The sequence below is a fragment of the Spinacia oleracea genome, chromosome 2 (assembly GCF_020520425.1).
Source record: "Spinacia oleracea cultivar Varoflay chromosome 2, BTI_SOV_V1, whole genome shotgun sequence".
NCBI classification, from domain to species: domain Eukaryota; kingdom Viridiplantae; phylum Streptophyta; class Magnoliopsida; order Caryophyllales; family Amaranthaceae; genus Spinacia; species Spinacia oleracea.
The window spans coordinates 111,733,099-111,755,856 of NC_079488.1; the positions used below are offsets into that span (position 1 = coordinate 111,733,099).

Consider the following 22,758-nt stretch of genomic DNA (forward strand, 5'->3'; position numbering starts at 1 on the left):
AAAGAGTACTGGAATAGCTGGTACGATAAAATAAAATTTACTTTGGACTGTTGAAATTATACAAGAAAATCAAATTTCTCAAAAATGGTTGAATTACTCGATCAACCAACCCCTACCATGTTACACTCAGATAGACAAAAAAAAAAACAATCTTCTACCTAACAGCATTTAGGGCAACCCTTCTGCATGCTACAAATTCATAAAACAAGCAAGCAAAATTCTATCATTTAAAGATAAAGAGGCCCTTCTCCGATGATGTCATCTTCTTTGCTGCAGCGCTTCCAACAATCCTCTCGAGCTAAGAAATAAAATACATAAAATAAAATCAGATTATGAACAGGCAGTAAAAATAGAATTAAGAACAAGAATATTAGTGTGCAGCCTTATAAAGTCGCGACTAGTAAGCAGAAAAGGCGCGCCTAGGCTCAAGGCGAGCAATGTCTGGCACCCTCCAAAAGGCGCACGCCTTGCACCTTTCCCCAAGCTCAAGGCACGATGCAACTTATGGTATAAGGCTCCAATTTTTGACAAGAACTTTTTTTTTTTTTGAAAAAAGCCAGAACCCACAGGACTTTAATGGCTTCCTAACAATTAGAGTTTACTGTATTGAATAGAGGACAATAGGTATTGAATAGAGGACAGAGAAAACCCCCAATTTTTTCATTTTTTCCTTGTCTCTTTCAGCAGCTGGTCATGCAAACTCCATTTTTTTTTTTTTTTTGAAGTAACTGTTTATGTAAGGAGTGGTGCACTTCTTTTAAGAATCTAAATGAATAGTCATTGACTAAAAAGTTACGTGAACCTTCCTTGGTCCTTTTTGTTTGTTTTTTGTTCCCCAAAAAGCCTTTTAATTTTACTATAATTACTAGTTTACCCCTTGGGGACAACTAGTAATACTATTTTGGGCGTGCGCCTTCGCCTTGTGACTAGGCTCCAAGGACTTTTAGCCTTGGTGGCCTTTTAAAACCAAAGGTTTGGTTAGATAAATATGAGCTCATGCATGCAGGGAGGCAATTTTTTTGTTTTTTGCTCATTTAGAAGGCAAATGACTAAATGAACACAAAAAAAAAGTCTTAGTTGTATAATAAAAATTGCCAGATACTATGTAGATATTAATAGAGGGGTCATTTTATAAATCGTGTCAGATTTGCTCAAATGAATTAGACCTTGTGGAACATTGTTGATTAAAATCTTCTTGTAAAGTGAAACTTCTCAAACTTGCGGTCATGAATTCAAACTTGGTGAATGGAAGAAAAGTTGAATTTTAATAAATGTAAAACGTGGGAGAAGAATGCAACAAAGATATGAAATATGTGCATGAGAGGGATGCCACAAGTCCACATGGAAAATATAGATATAGATGACTAGGCCAAAAAATATACATACTATGAGCCAACAAAGATCACTAAAAACAAAGGATCTATAGCTAAAGATTCTTCTGTCAATTAAAGCCAATCCACCATGAAACTGCCTTACCAAAGGCCAGCAGGAACTATCTGCTTTTAAAAACTTATATCTTCCTTTATTTTCAAAAAATGTCTTTTAAGATTAAGAACACATCACAAAATCGATATGTATTGTATTGGTAGTTTGTTACTCTAAAGTAAAAACTGAGAAGTAATTTTGCATTGGCATTATGAATGAACAATAATGTACAAATGATTAAAAGTTAGTCAAGTGAACGGATATGTTACTCAACAATCTGAAAATTGCTGAACACAGCCAAACAACAGGAGTGAACATTTCACACACTAACTTATCATTGCATACCCACGACATATATAATGTTGGATGAGGCATAAAAGTAAAGTCATCTGCATAATATGACTACAAGGATGCGGCAAGATGCTTACCCTAAGCTGATCAAATCTCGAAAAGAGTACAGTAGAAGTCATGTCACGAGATCCTTCAAGCATATTGAGAACCTAAAAGACATACCAGATAAAAACCATGAAGGACTTTCGTTTTTTAGTTGAGGATTGGGGTAATAGGGACATAATATACAAACCACAGTTTATCAGTAACGTAAGCCCTAAAATTGAAAGGAAACAAAAGGAAGAGAACTCAAGTGAATTGAAGATATAAGATATACTGACCTCAGGGTAAAATTCTTTCCTCTCGGGTAGAGAATAAATAATTAGATTCTGGATGCCACGGATCTACAAAACAAAGGTTCAACAGTGAATTTAGTATGGGAAAACTAAGGAAACTATTGCATAAAGAACCTCTTTGGACACCATACAGAAAACAATATATATGAGCCTCCTATTATCTTCTGTCCCTTTTCTTAGTGTTTTCTTGCGCAATTTGAGCAGGTGGTAAAGATCGTTTTAAAAGTGTCTTCTGGAAAATCCAGTATTGCGCACTCAATCCCAACAAAAACTACCTTGTAGCGATGGTAAAAGTGAGCTCTCTCAGTGTAGAGCATGATCTTTCGCTCCCCCTTGATGAACCAATTTCTTGCACGAGATATATCACTTTGCTTTGTATACCTAACCACCACTCAAAAATATTGTTAACAAAACTCTCAATGCATATCTGTATCATGTAATTGACATATGAAGACAGTTGTATGATATAGACAAATATATAGAACTTACTCGCACAGCAGGCAGAAAGATGCATTTTGCGACTTTAAGAAATTCCTGATGCGGACAAATTCAAAGTAGGAACTTATAAACAGCATAATTCCACCCTGCAAAATATTTGTGACTGAAGGATTTAAGACAAGCTAACCAGTCACTTGCGCAATCACATGTACAGAACAAATAATTTACTTGATCAACATACAAAACAAAAAGCGTTGTATTAAGGACGGGATCATTATACCTGGATGGTATCTTTTATCTTTGGGAATATCTGCAAGAAGAAGATGAACTCGCATTACACGCATATTGTACCATACATTTATCAAAAAGACCGAGAGCTGCTTCCTGCCATTATTTTCTAGAAGACAGTTACTAGCCCCAGGTGATCAAGGCATCAAGCATTGAAGAAGTCAAGAGGATGCCTTGATGTGGAATACAAGATGAAAAATAAGAAAGGAGCTACTGAAGGACGATTATAAAAAATATGACCTCTATTTGGACATGCCAGTGAACAATGGCATAATCGAAGCAACAAGAAACCTATTCTTAGCTTAAAGTGGACAGGTTGCCCTTATTATATATTCATAACAGGGAAAAATTGAGATGATTTTCTTAACCTGCTTAACGCAACATGTTTATTACCCTTCACCAAATATTTTACAGTTCACATAGTTGTTAGTCAAGCATAATGGTCTCCATGCATATCAAGCAATTCCTTGTTTGGGACTTGTTTTTTAAGCAACACGCCAACACCATAAGGAATAACCACTACCACTAGCTCACTATGGATCCCACTAAAAACAGAATCTTGATGGTCAGGGTGCACATATTCTAACCCTAATCAGTCAAGAGTTAATGAGAGGCTGTATCTAATAGAACCCGGAAAAGTATAGGAACGTGAGCAGGACAAAAACTAAACAGAACAGGCATAATTTTGACAGAAATGACATTAAGAAATGTCACTCTTGGTGCACTCCTTTTAAACACATATTTTAACATCAGTTGATTCAGTTGTGGTGTAATCCTGACTCTTCACTCGCTATCACAATTCACAAATACTTGGTGCAACCAAAAGATATCCTCTCATCCTATCAAACATAGTAGCTGCTTTTAGTTCCAACAAACGAGCTATATCATAAGCCTTATAAGATCTAATTTTCACTGCAAGCATTACTTGACTAATTACCAATACGGCCCTTGTTTTCATTTAAGTCTTGAGATGTTTAGGAGGGAAACCTATTTATGTGGCTTCCACTTTCGTAAGTATAATGATATTATCATTCCCCACTCATAAAACCTCTCCTCTTTGTCACTTAGGCACATCTAAATTCAATGCATTGCAGACCGTTGAGACCAAGCAATTACTATATCCAAACCTTCTTGATAAAGTAATCCAAACGAGCATCATCAACTTCCGCTATGGAATCAGAATCGAAGCGCTCATAAACCTACCAAATAAGCATGAAAATGTGAAGATAGTCAGATTACTGGAAAGATATATCAGTAAGTGATGCTTATACTAAAGGAACAGTTATGAGCTGCAAATAATCTAGCAACCTAATGCATAAAAGACATGATATTACATGTTAAAGTGAGTAAGGCATACTATAAGTGATGATTAAATTCGGGTTAAGTGTCATCAAGAATTACTATTTTGTCCTCTAGTCAATACCTAAACTATTAAGCCACTTCCAGGTCAAGGAGTCTTTAAAATGAATAACTAACTACATAAGATAAGTAAAGCTGCCAGAATAATTTCCAATAAGCCCGAATACAACATCCAAAACAAGAAGCCAAACACTAATTATGTGCCTAACAAATTAAAATAAACAGATTCTGAGACATGCAAGCACATAAAGCTTGTTTGCTAAAGCTCGTTTTTAACTCTTTCCATTTCGAGCTCAGGCTCGAAATACAACAAGCAAGCTAAAGCCGAGACCGAGCAAGAATTTTAATAAAGGAGTCCAGCTCGAACCAAAAAAATCAAAAGCTTGTTCAAGCTCGAGCATGCTCGAACAACAATTTTCTTTACCAAGTTTAGCTCGAACGCACTAATACCAGGCTCTGGTTTGTTTGCAGCCTTACTTGTACATTGATAAAGAAGACGCAGATGATGAATTTTGATTGTCTGTACTTTTATTGTTAAGATCAAATCAATAACTTAAACAAAAACTTAAACTATCATCCGATAATAAGCATACTTCAATGTTATTTCGGGACATCTAAGATGCAGTCGTGTCTTAATTTTTTGACAAAATTTTGAGTCACTTTCAAATAGGGGAGGAGAGAGAGCCATAAGCCTTGTTAGAGAAACACACCTGTCTCACTTGCAGTACAACTTTTGGCAACACACCTTTGTGTTCACAAGACAACCTTAGCTGCAGAAGGAAGTGTCACATCAGGCCAGAAAATATGCACTCCTTCAGTTTTGATTTAGGAAGAAGATTTAAGCAATATAACATTCCATCTACGTAAAATATTACGCTAATGTTACAAGAAATATGACTCTACCTTCCCTTCAAAGTTAAGACAATGGCGATTGTACAAAGCATTTATGTCTGCAATAAAACGTCAAAATCAAAATACCATCAAACAATTGATATATAGTCAGACATCACATGCACAAAGAGTATCAAATGTGTACATACTTTACAAGAAAAAAAATATTATAAACTGGAAAAAAACCAGACAAATTTGAGGATTACTAATTATATTCAACCAAGGAGGTATTCATCGCAACTAGGTGGGTTGGTAATCCTTTAAAGGCTAAAAGTTCAATTCTCAGAATTTTAGATAGTGGCTTCCTTTAGAGGAACTATGGTGGATGAGGTAGAATCCTAGTGATTGGGAAAATGAAGCAATCTGAATCCATGAAATTAGATAAAGGTTCTGTCACCTAAAGGCCATTCTATAAAGGCTTTTTTACTTATTTTTCCACCAAGAACCCGTTCAATAACATGTGCTACAGAGCATAAATTAACCAGTAATATCTACTATCTAAAAACCCATATAAAAAAACACTTAGTGGTTTTGGTTTGGGATTTTAGAAAAGGGAAAGGAATGTTCACCCTTGTTTCCCTTGGTAGATGTTTGGCTCCATTGTTTTCTTTGTTTCTCTTTCCCAACTTACCCTGCATTGAAGTAATCCAAGTTGGGTCAACCTGATTCTTCTCAACCCTCTCTCACGATCTCAACCAAAGGGCTTTGGAATTCTCCATTCCCGGGACACTAGGCGTCCACCATTTCCAGCCACCATATTCCACCTTCCACCACCATAGCTATCCTCCACTTAAAGATAACCATCACCCTCAATCAAAACCAGCATCCCTGTCCTTTATTCTTTAACAGCCATCACCCTCACTCAAAACCAGCATCCCCGTCCTTCGAAGACCTGTCTTTTGGCCTAAAAACAGCCATCTTTCCCAAGCCTCACAACCTCAACTCCTCAAGTTCTCCACCTCTACCTGTCATACAACTGCAGCGTCCATTCCCAAGTCACCACCCAGATTTTATGAGTGTGTTCAAAAGGTCCTCATAATATATCTGATTCAAGTAGCTAACAGATTGGAATTAGATAGCTGAATATTACCTGGATTTAAATAAGAACTTAATATTATTGTTTGTCGGTAAAACTGTGCATGTGCATCCAGGTACCTAAACAGGGGAGGTAAACACAATTGCATAATCAAATACTTGAACTTAAAGTAAGAAAATTGCTTGTTAATGACTGACAAATGAGTGAACAAATCATATTACAGCACTTGATGTGTACAAAATAAATCTGACTATGAACTTGAAAATATAATGATGTAAATTCATAAGACAGCCATTGTATGTTACCATTGTCTGATACGCATGATATCACCATCATGTTGCTTAGAAGGCAGGAGATTAAGATGTTCAACGACTGTATTTAAGTGGGACCAGTTCTGCATGTATGTATGACAAAATTAACGAAAGATAAAAGGTGGGAATTGGTTATGATAAGGAATGTCCCAAAATATCAACTAGAGATATATACCTGCATAGAAATTACATCTGCATGATCTACAACTAGAATCTGCAGATAAAGACACACACAAATATTACTTTTAGCATTCAGTAGGTAATCTCTTAGAGGTAGGAATCAAACTACTGAACTACTGATAAGTCTTTTTTGAAAAATTCACCTCTATTGAAGAAAGATAGTTAACATCTTTTTCCTTCTTTGCCTCAGCTTCCCCAATTTTCTGAGAAAAAAGAATTGCAGTCATTCAATCATAATATCATTAACAAATATAACATGATCACAGTAAAAATAGACTATCGCAAAAATAACCAGACCACATAAACATGTGAATTGAAAAAAAGACCAAAAAATCAGAACAATAAAAGGATAAGACTCTTCATGTCCGACAATCCAAGACTGAACTTTAAAAAACTTGGAAGAATGACATCATATAATGAATCCAAGTGCTCCAAAAACTGAAACTGCATGAGTTAAGTATGCTTACAGTAATCAAGCCAAGAGGTGAGGCAACGATGATGTCTGAAGAATAGAAATCACTGTACAACCTTATACTCTTCCTGGCAAAGCAAAGACAAAATACTAAGCTTATAAACCTAAAATAAACCCGAGATGCAACTCATATAAGCAAAAATAAAAAATAAAAATAAACGAAAATATGTACTATACCCTGTTGAAAGATCTCTATATGAAGACCAACAAACTTTTTATCACGGTAAAGAATTCAATATTAACTTTCTTTCCGACTTCATACATTTTCTCCTTATACTCCTCTCTACTTCGATTCATTTCCCTTCTAGGCCCAGAATACTACTAAATTGGGAATTGCATATGTGGAGAAAAGGCAAAATTTATGTTGCTTCCACATGACATGCTTAATGGACATTGGTGATTCAGATGATATTTTTACCTTCTTTCCTAGAATGTGGCGTTTTTTCCATTTTTTAATTCTTATTACTCCAATATTCAGCTCTTGAATTGGTTTAGAAAGAAGATCCAAGCATTTAGACGCAGCAGTGTATTCCTTGGGTTTCCTGTCCTATGCGAGCCCCATTGCATACCAGTTTCATTTTCTAATTTCTATTAATGAAAGAGTAAAAAAAACCTGGGAATCTGAGATGACAACCAATTTAGAGGATAGAGGATCCATTATTATCTACAGGCTCCAAACTTTATATCATTATTTTCTGAGCTGGGGGTGTCCTTTTAGATAAGACAAGACTGACACTTCAGTTCATCAAAAGTAATGAAATGTGTCATCAGCCGTGACATCCATATTCGGCACAATAATAAGTCGGGGATTTGGGATACTACACCCGAATCACCAGAATATGACAGAGAAAAGGGAAAAAAAAACTTTGGCGGCATTAAGATAACCTGCATGGTATTTTTTTTATTGCCCGGTCCAGTAAGAAAAGGCATAAGAAAGACATAGCTTTGCCTGGAACAAAAGAGTATGTTCTTCACCTAAATTATAACTTCAAGGTTCGTCCCGGGCATAGTACGGGATAAACCACAAGAGAATCATCAGCTCATTCCAAATAAATGTCAGGAGACCTTTTTTCCATCTTGATCTAGCATGTGCCTCAATAGATCAGAGGAATCTACAGGTAACTTCATCACAAGTATTCCAGGTCGAAATAGATTACTAAGATCAATCCAGCTCATAATGTGACAACGGCCAGCGACCCCCAGGTTAATTTGAGTTTTGGATCATTAATTAAAGATATACCAGTCCATCACAAATGCTAATTGTTCAGATTATTCATTTATATACTTCCTCCGTTCCAAATTTATTGCACAATGGAGGTTGGGCGCTAGATTTTTGATTGCGTGAAAAAGTAAGTGAGAGAAATGCAAAAATATAAACTTACCCTTATGATTGAAACATAAATAAATCAACAAGAGTTAACATGCAAGGGTATATTGGTTATTTGTAGTGTGAAATTAAATATTTTATTTCCTAAAATGGATATGGTGCAATATTTGTGAAGCTTTCTTATAAGGCAAATGGTGCAATGATAATGAAACGGAAGAAATATCTTTGTTTTGACTAAAAAAAAGACATTGAATTATATATACACAATATTATAATTACAGTAGAAAAAAAGGAGATCAAACAATGAGGACAAGCTGTTCTCTGATCTAGAAACAAAAGGCACCTGTATTAAAGCATTAGAGATTTATAATATTTGCGGTTACTTTTGAAGCCTTGAAATTTAGAAAATGAACTTCGAGCTGCTTAAGTAGAAGTAAACGATCAAAGGGAAGTCAACAAGATAATAATACCTGGAAAATTTTATCCCGACCATAAAATGGTCATTATTATTAGCACCGAAAAGTGCTTGATAGTCAGAAGGTTTTGAAGGCTTCTTGTGCTTTGAATTCTTAGCCTCGGCATCATCCTCGTCTTCTTCATCACCTCCAAATTGCTCCACAAACCGATCCATATATTCCACATTGGCCTGAGAATAATGTGAAAAATCATTAAGAGCACATTTCACATTAAAATTATACTTCCTCCAATTCTTTTTAGTTGCAACACTTTGGTGTTCACGCTTGCCAATGCATATCTTGAACAATTAATATATTTAATTACCGATAAGTAAAAATTATAAAAAGTTGATTTTCGCAAAATATACATTAAGACGAATCTAACAAGATCCAACATGAATATATGTATAGATCATCAAAAATAAACAAAGTAGATTATATGAATAGTGCAAAAAACAAAGTGTAGCAACTATTTTGAATCGGAGGAAGTATATTATTTCTCTTTTTAACAGATATAGCGCAGCCAACTAAAAATATTAAATTCTTTACCCTACAAAAATTAGCATAAGTTTAAATCAAGTCAGTTAGGACCATGGCTTTTAGGAAACACTAATTTAGAGACTTGTGGGTTGTGGCACAGTTCATTCATAGTTCTCTAAGATATGAGATAGACTAACAGACCAGAAAAGTGAAAGCTGGATGGAATAATGGATGTCTACTGAGGTGCTGTATGATTTTGTCATACCTTAAAAGGTCCTATTCTTAAGCTTACACCACCTCCCTCCCCAAACCCCTTCTGAACCTGACCTACCTATAACACTAGAGTTATACTTCATCTTTTTTGTTATACCCACTATTCTAAGGTGTATTTTTATTCTACCACCCTTTTACTATAAAAAAATTATATATTAGCCAACACCTTTCCACTCACTCCCTCGCTTCATCCACCCTCATTTTACTTTATCTCTCTTACTTCATCCACCTTTTTCTTTAATTCACCCACCTTTCCAAGAAACAAGAGTCTAGTAGGGGGCGGTTGGTTCAGCCATTTTTGGAATCAGGTATGGTTTTGGAATCAACCAAACCTATACTTGATGTTTGGTTCAATATTTTTTGTAATTTGAAAACTGGGGGCCCACCCTCCAAATCCTCAAGGTATCGGGTTCTCGTACCTTAGGGGTAGGTGGGTATGAGCCAAACCCATGAATTTGGAATCAACTTTAAAAGTAAAATAAAAACACTACTCCTTCGCCTCTTCTTCTTCCTTCCCTCCAACCTAAAGAAAAGGAAGAAACTGGAAAGTGAAGGTCATTCCCTCATCAATCATGTCAATTACCATGGCAAGAAAAAAAAATATGAACAAGACATAACTATTCCACCTTCACTTTACTGATTTAAAAATTATCAATTTAGACTATAAGTTATGGTTCTTGGACGCTAAAGTTTTAGATATGATACTTCTAATGGACAAACTCACCAATTTAAAATTAAATTTTAAGTTTTCATGGTCATTAGAAAAAGCATCAATTTATTTTGTTCGAGGAAGACATTGTTTTGTTATAGCTTTGGAGGAGCAACATTTGCTTTCCCGGAGGAAGGGAGGGGGAGGGAAGAAGAAGAAAAAGGGGTTGGATGGCTGACGGAGCAAAATTGAGGTTTTTATATAAAAAAAAAATAGAAAATTGAATTTTAAATTTAGTTTGATGAACCAAACACTTGGCTTTAGGTATTCTTAACCCATGGGTTTGATATCAATTCCAATACCTAATTCCAGAGTTGAACCAAACGCCCTCGGTATCCGTATAACGAAAAAAAAGGGAGGGAGAATTAGCAAACCATGCCTCTTTTTCTATGGCAAGCTGGGGGAGAATGAATGTGTGCCTGAACATATCAGTGCACTATATTTGTTCCAATATTACTATCCTATAATCTCAGAATCCTGAAACAAATGTAACATATGACCGACACAAATGAAATGAAGTATAGTCTAAAACCTTATGTGACGAAGGCGTCAATTGTATAAGCCTCCTCACAAGACGGAGAGCAACACTTGCTAGTGGCAGCAGAATCAACACCTACAATAAGCAGTTTAAGAATTATGGTTGTCAAAAGAATATACTTCTAAAGAAATAATTTCAAAAATATATGTAGTAACTTCTACAGAATAAAAAAAATAGTAAAAGAAGTACAATGGTCCCAGAGCTTAAATCAAGGATGAAACTGAACAAAAAAAATAAGTGGTTACATCAGATAGATTTGTCAAGTCGTCAAAACAACAGGGTCAAATCTTTCAAAGTAATCATTAAAAATAAAAATAAATATTTCAGTTGCCAATCATTTTGCTCAAGGCTGCTAAATGCTATTACTCCTAAGTTCCTAATTCTGAAGGCACCTAAATTATGCTACACCTTCTTGCCCATTTCGGCTACACAGCTACAGAAAGGATTGCAACATAAATAAGTCATATTATTGCAATAATTAGTTTCCCGTCTTCTATAAATAATACTTCCTCGGTTTCTATATAAAAAAAAGGTTATTCACATAATGTACTTTGACTATCTTTAGTGATTTATTCACATAATGTACTTTGACTATCTTTAATGATTTGTACTTGGGGAAAATATAGTCTTGTGGGTCTTGTTAGACTCATCTCATTGTATACTTTCAAAATAATAAAATTTTTATAATTTCACTAGACGATAACTATTAGAGATATTAGTGATTGAAATCATGCGTTGGAAAACGTGAAAAAAAGAAAACTTGCAACAAAACAGAGGAAGTACATAAGAAGCTTAACATTTCTAAATATCATCCCCAAGATATAGTCCTGTGGTCATTTTATCGCCTGGTTCTCCATAGATTCAGAAAAGCATATACTTATAGAAATTCAAATGGGCTCATATATATGACCAAGTAAGAAAATATTAAAAGAATCTATGTCAATTAAAAGAGAAAATGGAAAAAAAACGTAAAAACAAATGTTACCATGCTAAATGGAAACTGATCTAGATTAGAAATTTCAGATTTGCATCTAATGTGAACTTTTCTCAATATCACATGAAATGTTTCCTCATTTTTCTATCAATAATTAGGACTTTGTGGTAACTAATAACTACCTTAAAAATACACCATTTTACCAATTACTACCTTATAAAACATTTATTGTTAGTTGCTACCTTAAAGTAACTGTTTTGTTGGAAAAACTACCACTTCACGGTTACCTCATTTTCAAATTAAGATGTCTCTTTCATTTCTTAATCGTTTTAACTTTCAAGTGATTCAAAGCTCATTGTTTTTAATTGAATAATTGTGCTTAGGAAATTATGATTTTTCCCTTTTGTCTTTATAATATTCTTTTTTTTTTTGAGGAAATTTTCGTATTATGTTGTCAAAAATCATATTTCAAAATACCTCAAAACGCATTACAATTCGACAACCCTCGTATTGCGTATTTGTACTAAATCGTACTACGTATTAGGTAACTCTGGTTAATCACAAGGTAGTATTTGGTATAATGGTATATTTTTAAGTTAATCTTTGTCATAAAAAATCCTTATCATTAATCATAAATTGGCTGAATAGGGAATTAAGCAAAGTTAAGAAAGCAAAAACTTACTTTTGGTCGAGTAAAGCCTTGATCGAGAAAATTGTCACTAGTTATGACTTCCTCTTTAGCAGTTTCCCAGTTCTTGGACAATTTCGCATCATTTTTAGAGATAAGATCCTTAGTTCTGAAAACATGATTAAGCTGAAAAGAAAAGGGCACAAGCAGAAACAAGAAGTCCAAAAAGTCAACATACGGTCAGGGAAATAAATTGATATAGAAACAAGAACGATCTTCTAGTCAATAGGTGGAGACTAGAGAGGACCACTAACCGAATGCATGATATATGCATCCATTGTACTTGAGTCTTCATCTGACCCCTTTTGATAGAAGGGTTTCTTGTGATGGTGCAGTATATCTCTATAGCTATTGCCTAAAAAGAGAACACATTATGCAGCTAGTAAATAATTATGCAAGGTGATGCTCTAGCAGTCTACTTCACCAGTAATAAGAAACTATAAGCGAACAAGCTTCTTCCCTACATGGAAAGATTTATAGGCATTTCAAACACCTTCTTCCAAAGATAGAAATAATTTACAAGAGACTTGAGAAAAATATCTCAAAGGGACATAATTCATGGTGAATTGATGAAAAAATTTATAAGGGAGAACATTTCATAGAGAGAGTTGACAGAAATATCACTAAGGTTAACATGTGCTTCACTGATACTAACATATATACAAGGATTCAAGAAGGAAAAAATGAGATGCAGTTAAACACCCTGATACAAATATATTTTTCTAGAAAATGTAAAACATAACCCCCGAGTAAAAATAGAAAACTATTTATTAACACCGAATGATACATGGTTTTGCCACCCCGACTAAATATCATCTTGCAATGTATAAATATTTAAAAAAAGCATATCCATAGACAGTAGTCCTTATACATAAAATTGAGGGATGGTAATAAAAACTACACACTGATGGGACAAGCCTCTTCATAGCGACATGGCTTTCCAAGGAATGGCAAGATTCCAAGTCAGCAAAAATAAAAATCTGTGTCTAGTGGCGTGTAAGTGTATAACTTTCATGTTCATCTAACCATTAAATAAAAACAGACATTATTTCTTTCTATGCAGTATCCAAACAGCCCTAATTTGAGCTTATTTCTTTCTATCCAGTATCCAAACAGACATTATTTCTTTCTATCCAGTATCCAAACAGCCCTAATTTGAGCTTATATTGACACCAGTTATTCGGTTATACATTTCAATATCTCATGTACCAGTTAATCAGTTACACATCTCATGCACCAGTTAAAGGCATGAGGTGCACCGAGTCAATAGGGGTCCTGGAGCAAGGACAAGTTAGAGGTGAAGCAGTGCGTCTTGGGTAAGCAAAAGGATTGGATAACCTCACAGGGAAAACAAAGCTCAAATACATTGGATTCTTCATAGTGAGTCTAGAGGCATCATGTTACCATATCATATCTAGCTTAACACTAGGGTTCTTAATTTGCATTTTTATGGAAAAATGAAAGAGGGAAAATCATTTAAAAGGCTCCAAGATACACGCCTCTTCTTATATTGAAGTACCTACAAACAACCTATAGGGATCACCCTTCGGATGTTGCATCTTAGTGTTTTAGGCACGCCTGAGACAAGCATTTTACACACTGTATGCCATCTTTTGAATCTAATACAAAGGCAAAATGCAAATTGGGTGTGGGAAGCAGAAGTTTCTTCAAGATTCACAATACAATTTACAATACTTTATTGATGTAACATAATATTTCGAAAATAATATTTCGAAGCCTTCTTTTTGGCCTTTTTTTGGCAAAAGACCCTACCACACCAACAATAAATGACACATTTGTACAAAGGGAAAACTTGTGCATCAAATGGGATTCACTTACAAAGAGAGAAAAACATTCTTTGCCTTGAAGACTGAAAATTGTTGCCCCCAGATTTATTGTAGACCTCCAACCAGTGCTTGTACAACTTTAATTTGACACCGTAAGGGGCAGCAATGGTATCCTAGAACATTTCATAAACCAATGTCAAGTTCCAATTTTTGCTGAACTAAATTAATTTTTTTAGTCAATTTTATAAGTTCCAATTTTTGCAAGAATCAAATAATTGGTCGCTTAGGTAACAATCAAATAGAGTTGTCATATTAAGCTCTTTAACTGTGACAATAGCGATTGACTTCCTTTTTCAGAAAACGGATAAGAGAGAAAGTACAAAACGTGAATGAGCAGCAAGAGAATGTCTTTCGGGAAAAAGTGAAAAATAGTTCTCAGTTCTCACCAGAAGATTTTAGTTATAAAAACACAAACTAAAAATTTCAAAGCAAGAACCAGGAATCCTCAAAAAACAACTAGAAAAGGAATGTATCTCAACCAGGTGAGACATCTGGAGAAATCCCAAAGAAAAACATCAAAATTATGCAAGGGCAAGTACTCTGTCCCTTTAGGATTCACGACTACAGAATCATTTCTGAAATATGGTATTCCTTCCACCTGTAGATCCCAAAAGATGGTCAAACACGCTACTGTCACGAAGGTCACCTCGTTTATTCCTACCAGATCAGCATAATCACTTCACAAATATTTCAAACCACAAAACTTAGACCATCTACAGCCAACTATCCCTAACAATTACTATCTTACTGCCAAAAACACAATTACTATCTAACTCCAAAGGGACCTACCAACTTAAACAAGTGGGAGAGAGAAAAAAAAACCATCACTCCACCACTATAACCTATGACACATGGCATGTACATCTAGGAAGAAAAAACTAAATATTCATCTCTGGAGTTTGTCATCACAGTAAGCTTCCCTAGACATATCATTCACATCAAAGCCCCAACTCTGAGGGCTTCATATCTCAAGATAAACTAGTGTGAGTAATAAATGACAACAACTCATTGATTTAGGAAAATTTAACGATAATAATCCCAACTATAGGCGGCCTTCTCAAAATAATGCGAACTTTTGATTAACCCCCAATAATCCTAACTATTGGGGTAACCTTCTCAAAACAATCTCGATTTATTTTTAACTTGTAGATCCGGTAACTTTGATAACGGATAAAATTCTATTAGGCAATGATTTTTTATGATTTTTTTCACTTTCTCTTTCTTCCCCACCCCTTTTCTCCTCTTTACCCTGCCATTACCGATCACCAGTCTTAATTTGTGCAATTCAATCCGAAGCACTTCAATCCAAAATTCATTATCCTACTCTTTTTCACTGCACACCAGTTGACCTCCAAATGTCAAAGATAAATAAATGGTGAAGGCCAAGAAAAGTACAGCGAAACAATTAATAGACTAGAAACGACCTGCCCCCACCTCCAAAAACACACATATGCCTTCTTCCAGTGAAACAAAGACAACACCAATCTACCACTGTACCACCACCCTGATGGGTGCAAACCAAAAAAAAACCCAGTGCCACCTCCCCCACAAACTCTACTGTAAATTTTGAATTTTCTCTCTTTTTATTTTTTTGGTTTCCGTGGTTGATGTTGGGTCTACCTTTTGACGGAAAAATTCTTTTTACTCATTCTTTTTCTTGTTATTTTGCTTGTTTTGAAAACCACTATTGGCGTGGCTGGTGAACGTGAGGGAGAGGAGGAGGAGCAAGATGGACTGGGATAGGTGGTGAACGCAAGGGTGGTGGTAATACTTGTAAGATTAGGAGGGAAGATGTTGCAATTGGTGATGGTGCTCTGGCAGAGTGCCTGGTGGCCCTGGTGCGAAGACGAGAGAGTAGAGGAGAGAGAATGTCATAAAAATAAATAAAAACTTACCGGTTCTAACTGTCACAGGTAAAGGCATAGCGTTCTGGGAAGGGTAGGTTGACAATTGGGATTATTTAGGTTAATCAAAAGCTCGGATTAGTGGATTACTTTAAGAAGGTCGCCAATAGTTAGGATTATTGGTGTTAATTTTTCAATTGATTTATACAACTATGAAAGTGCTAAGAAAGACTTTACAAGATACTGGCATTATGGCCACTTTCATCAGCTTCATGACTTAGCTACAACAAAGATAATCCAGCTATCTTAAACCACCTCGGAAGCATCACTACCAGGTTGACGAGCAAAACTCTCTACAGAAGGTGTACTTAATTTGCAAGTGGGTATTCAATCAATACATCATTCCGCTGAACTAATACATAAAACAGGGGCCAATTAAAATATTGGTGGGAAAAAAAGTTAGTCACCGACAGATTGATAAATAAAAAAACTCAGCCGACACATAAGGTCCAAAAAAATTAAAAAATAATAAGATCTCACTGCTCAGGTGACAATTAAAATTGAAAATTGGCCAGAAGTGGATAAAAAGGGAGTGTGGTTTTCTTGAAGCCATTTTTTATATCTATTTCCTTCTTTCTCTCCCTGTCACTTTGTCCGAATTAATTAATACTAAATTTTCCAGGGTCGTCAAGCATATTTATTTTCTGGAAGAAACACAAGTGAGAGACACTTATGAGTTATGAATTTATGATCAAACCATTTATTCAAAAGATGTTACTCGGCCGTCTACTGTTGCTGCTACTTCTAATACTTATTGTTGCTCGCTTGATTCTTCTAGATTATGTGAGTCTTTGGCCGTTCTCCCACTGATTTTATTTCCCTTTTTGTATCTAATTCTTCTTCTTTGAAACCCTAAAAGGCCTAAATTGAAATGGAAAAAAAGGGAGGGCAGTTGTATGGAGTAATAAGCTATTACTCCCTCCGTTCCTAAATGTTCTTCCCGTTTTTATTTCGGGCGTTCCTAAATGTTCTTCCCAATTGGAATCTATACTATTTTTTGACATACTTTTTTTCCCAAATACCCTTATATCCCCTTCTATTTACCAAAATACCTAAAGATTCTACCCAAATTCCAACCTAAATTTCCCAACCTCTATTATTCAATTTTCCCTTCCCCATACACCCACCTCTCACCTCCTTTATCACCCATCCTTATCACTCCTCTCTCTTTACCTTATTTCTTTATTATTTTCTCTCTCCTTCACTTATTCCAATCTCTTACACACAAACATTATTCTTACACCCAATCATTACACATATAACCAAACAAACTAAGATTCCAGTTTTCTTAATCCCCTCCCCGATTCCAACCGGGAAGAACTTAAAGGAACAGAGGAAGTACTTATTAATTAATTTGGCCAAAGTACAGGAAGAAAAGGAAGGAAATAGGTAGGGAAAAATATTGCATTCATCAAAGCCACACTTCCTATATATCCACTTTGAACCATATTTTGAGCTTAATTTTGCCTGACCTCCTTTGTCGTTACTTATATGGTCACCTGACTTTTTGTTTTTTGTTTTTTTTATTACCTATCTGTCACTGATCCCCTACTTTTAAACCAATCTGATTATCTGTCCATAAATCATAGAATAATGTAAAAGGGTGAAAAAATGTGTTTTAGGAGATTATTTAGCTCATCCGACAATAATGTTGGCATCAAACTTGGAGCACAGAGAATAAAAGAACCAGGACCTTTCCAGATATCGAGGAAAAAAGAGCAAGTACCTTCTGAAAACAATCTCCAGTGCCCATCCATATACAATTGCTCGAGTCTAAGGCAGGCATATTCCATCTATATTTCCATTTCCGCTTCAATAATTTTTCGATATCTTCCGTTGACAGTTTGTGGGTTATATGAACCCTGAAGTTACTGCATGAACAATCCCAGATAAAGGCACAAAAAGAGGAATCATAAATCAAACAAACTCATTCCAAGTGCATAGCTATTTGAACTGCACCCACTCATCACAAATTTCAATTCATGTCTTTCCTCTTAATATTTCTCATTACAAGCAGAAATAATGCCAGAATCATACCCAAAAAAAAAAGTTTTGAATATTCTACTGGAAAAAGATGAGAATGTAAATATGATCTAGATTGATATTCCACTTTGATGCCAAAACACAGTAGATCATAGAAAATTCAAAACCCGAGTTAAGAAGATGACATTCCACTTTGTAGAATATATCCATAAGCTCAGCAAATATTAGCCCGTGTGCACCAGGAAGTCAAGCATGCGCTTTGGTTAATCGAATTCTTAGCCGACACAAAACACAACCTTCATAAACAAATACTCCATATTTTTTTTCACCAAATATTGCAAGGTACTATGATAGGAAAAAAAATCGGGTACAAACATTGATGCACTTTTATTTTTTGATTAGAAACCAACTATTACTTGTCAGTTCTAGATCATAAAGCAATTACCAAAAAAAACCACAAACTTGTACATAACATTTAACGAAAATTCAAACAAAAGGGGGGGGGGGGGGGCAAAGTGAAAAATAAAATCGGGGAGATGCATGATAATGGGAAACATGATGCAGACAGAATCCAAAGGAACACTACAAAATAAAGTATAAAATCACCTTTGGCTTTGGGATGAACTAGAAAGTTTGGTATTGTCTTCTTTTGATCCATTCTCTGCATCCGAGACATCATCATCTACTAAATCAGTGGTCTCATCATCACTAGATCTAATGGCATCACCCATCGCACTATTTCTTCCAATGTTATCATCTGAGCCTAAAAGCATAGGCACCCGAGAACAGGAAAAAAGAATCAACAGATTATCTCAACGAAATGTACAAGAAAACAGTAGAAGCAGAAAAGTAAAAACAGAAATACAAGTACACAACCAATGTTCAAAACAGATAACCCAGATCTTATAATAGCAATTCCACATACAAGATTCCTCCCAAAAGACAATAAAACACTAGAGTCGCAGCAGAATCTTATAAATGATGATCCAGAGCACAACTTCCTAGGGTTCCTCCCAAAAGCCAATAAGGCCATAGTAAGTTGTTTGCCAAAAATTGACCTGAGGTTAAAAAACAGTCAAAGACCTGATAGAAGAACTTCCAAGGACTGCGTAAGTGCGTAGGGATCAGGAGTCCAAGCTTGTGAGTCCACTGCATTCCTTAGGAGATTGGATTGTTCATACGATAATCACTTTTAGTCAAAGGAAGTCAACTCTAGCAGGAAACACTCAATGCCATGTTCAGCATTAACACTATATTTGTTTGGATTTGAAATTGAGGGAAGGAGAAGTGAGGAGTACATTTCCTCTTATTTGGATAAGACACATGAAAAGGGAAGGGAACTGTAGGGATCCATTTACCTTCCCCTTTCAATAAATCAAATCCCTCTATTGTTGGAAATGATTGGACGGAAAATAAAAGTTCACTCTTTCCCTCCCCACACCTACCCTTCCTTCCTCTTTTTTCCCTCCCTAGCTTTCCCTAGGGGTGAGCAAAATAAAACAACTACTCGGTCCCGGAACCAGAACCGGTAAAGACCGCCGGATCCAAAAATCATGAACTACCTCTGACTGGTTCAGATTCCTAAATTTCGGACCTGGTACCAGCCAGAAGCGTTTGTTGGATGTGATGCAAATAAATGGCTGTATACGGATTATTTCTGATTAAAAGTCTACCCTACATTCATTGTCACCTACTCATTCACACATATACCAGTGTACCACACTCGTGAACCCTAACGCAATAACATTTTTTGACTCATCAGTCACCAACTCTCAAGATTCACCCTTGGTTAGATGATAGATGATAAAATGGTTCATCTACATGTTAAAGGCCCTTGTTTCCTAGCCCATAAAGATGATAGATGAACCATTTTATCCACTGCATTAGTTTCTATCCCAAAGCAAACAACACATCCTACTCCAAATAGCCATCTCAAAATGAAGAAAGGCATGAGCAAGCTCACTACTTGCACAAGACAATGTGCACATATCAGACAATATACCGTCCCTGGTCTTCTTCAAAGCATGTCGTTAGTGTTAAGTCTACCCAACACCAAACTCTAGTCATTATACTCATGAGAGGAACTCTATCCTTCAATTTATGGTCAACCGAGATGAGGGGGGAGTCACCTGATGTTAGTCAATTAAGCCCCGCGTTAAAGGCTTCTCCCGCAAAGATCCTTTTCCAAACCCCACCAACGAATACATAAACTTCTAATCATATTAAGTGACAAAGGGCGTAACTCTACAAAGTCTACAACATCAAGTAGAACATCATTTGTTCATCTATGTTTGGCTTACACCTTCTCAACCTCCACAAACAATAGCCTCCATTTGGTAATCAGCATTTCAGTCCATGCCGCTCCTATTTAATTAACAGAACTTCTAAGTTCTAATCGAGCATCCACACAATTTATATCTTACTATTCAACTAATTTACCTCCTTGATTCCCCTAAAATCACTAACAACTCAATAGAATCTAAGTATCGGCAAGGTGTAATAATGTCCAAATACACACAATATTTAGACAGTTAATATTGATTCCAAAAGGCCCACCATCGAACTTTCTAAGTGTAAAAGTTATTTTGTACAATAACATATAACAACAAAAGAAACATCATGCATAAATGAAAACAATAAACAATACAAAAAGGTAAAGTGGGGACCAAAATTGATTACCGTTAAAATCATCCTCTTCATCATACTCATAATCACTCTCTTCTTCAAAATCACTTCCATCCTTGTTTTGTCTTTCTCTACAAAATATTGAAGTACAGACACATTAAGCCATATAATTTTTCTTATAAACATCATAAGAAAAAACACCCTCCCCTTTCAATCCACCTTGGTCACGATTTCAAGAAAACTTTTTTAGAGTTTAGTCTTGTAAAATAATATTATGGATTTAAAAAGGAATACAGGGGTGATATTCAGAATTAATCGAACACCATAACTGATGTAACTGTAAACATAAATACATAAAGGCAGTGTTGGCTCTCCAACCTTTCTTGAAAACAGCCAGTTAGCATTAAGCAAGTACCGTAAAAAATGAAGCAGAGGTAAAAAAATTCAACATGTAGGAAAAAGGAACTGCTTGCCATAGAAGAAACGAAATCAATTACCTTTCCTGATTCCTCTCAGTACATGAGTTGCTAGTCTTTTCTAGTGTCTTAAGTAGATTATCATAATTAGAAGGCTCGCTATGAAACTCCGCCACCTCCTCTTCGTCATGTTCATTTTCTTCCTCTACATCCTCATCACCACCATCTTCAGACGCTATAGTCTTCACATGATCCTCGAATCTATCATCTAATTCAAAAGTATTTAACAAACAAGGGAAGTTGTAACTTTTATTAGCAACATAATGTCAGGCAGTTTGAGCAATGGTTGAACCATGCACTAGGTTCTTTATCATGAAAATTACACCTCTACAAACAAAACAAAAAGGCACACTTCCATTACAGAAAAAAAGTCAGAGTTGAAGCACAGCTCAAACCTAGGGAACCAGAACCGGAATATTTGTTTCCAGCATCTTCGCTTTCGGTTCGACGACTCTTCTTAACAACCTTTCCGGTACTCTTGAGCTTTGTAAGTGGTCTGCCACCTGAGAAACCACCAAAATATATCAGAACCCACCTGGCCTTGTGCCATTCACAGTAGCACTTAAATTTATCATTTCAACAATTTTAACTAATCAAGGAATGATAATGAATTCAAATTTCTAAAATTATACACCGGATTAACCTAATTCCGAGAAACAATATCGAATTAACAAGAAGAAACTAGCAGGTTTTATAAATCCAAATCATTGTGTAACGAAGAATACCTTGACTCCTACTAAACCGTTTGGCCATTGTATACTGAAAGGAGACCGGAGACGGCGGCTGGTGGTGCTAGGCGTCGGAGGTGAGAGGTCGGCGGAAGGTATCTCCGGTGGTTGCGCCCGTCACTTCGTTCGTACCTTCTTCACTTGGGTTTCCAACTGAACTTAATGGCCAAACGGTTATTAAACCAGATTATTAAACCAGGATTGAAGAATGGTGAAATACTAATCTAACACCATGTCAACACCTAACAAAGTTATAAAAAACAAACCTATTTTAAATTCAATTTTACAAGGAATTAAGTGTTGTCTAACAGACTAAGTGAAGAACCTTAACTACTACTGTGAGAAACTGATTATTTTAAATTCAAAAAGAAATTAAATACCTGAATTCGAGAATGATGTTGAGTCGTTCCCCGTTCTACCGGAGCAGCGTTCTCCTTCAATTAGCGACGACGGCGAGCCTTCAATCTAGTCGTCTGCTTGTCGTGGTTGGTGGTTGGTGGTTCGTACACGAATGTGGAGGTTAGTGACCGACGGTAGTCGCCTACTTCCCTGGTGGTTCACTCCGGCGAGTCAGTTACAGAAGTTCAATCGGATTCAGACCTCAAAGGAGTGAAGAAGAAGAAGAAGAAGAAGAAGAACGGCGCAATTTTTAGAGAGAGGGAGAGTGAAAAAATGAGAGAGTGTGAAACAGACTGTGGGGGTGTT

General features: G+C 35.8%; 1 protein-coding gene across 3 annotated transcripts; it reads right to left on the reverse strand.

The window, feature by feature from the left end:
• LOC110805919 (protein NUCLEOLAR FACTOR 1) lies at positions 1–22,752 on the reverse strand. 3 transcript variants are annotated; one of them, XM_022011576.2, is made up of 26 exons: positions 22,434–22,752; positions 22,051–22,206; positions 21,721–21,828; positions 21,347–21,533; positions 20,904–20,980; positions 18,831–18,987; positions 17,968–18,112; positions 14,330–14,450; positions 12,745–12,845; positions 12,485–12,616; positions 10,863–10,943; positions 8,884–9,059; positions 7,082–7,154; positions 6,758–6,817; positions 6,610–6,648; positions 6,429–6,517; positions 6,178–6,242; positions 5,100–5,146; positions 4,907–4,966; positions 3,965–4,036; positions 2,830–2,859; positions 2,601–2,695; positions 2,387–2,492; positions 2,097–2,159; positions 1,854–1,925; positions 1–298 (listed from the first exon to the last, which is right to left on the reverse strand). In XM_022011576.2, exons 2-26 carry the CDS (start codon positions 22,076–22,078, stop codon positions 224–226), a joined length of 2,259 nt encoding a protein of 752 aa, XP_021867268.1. In that variant the 5' UTR covers positions 22,079–22,206; positions 22,434–22,752; the 3' UTR covers positions 1–223. The 3 variants fall into 3 exon arrangements, with proteins under 3 accessions (XP_021867268.1, XP_021867329.1, XP_056693841.1); XM_022011637.2 differs by having other exon boundaries at positions 22,051–22,211; XM_056837863.1 differs by having other exon boundaries at positions 22,051–22,295.
• Positions 22,753–22,758: the final 6 nt, after the last annotated feature.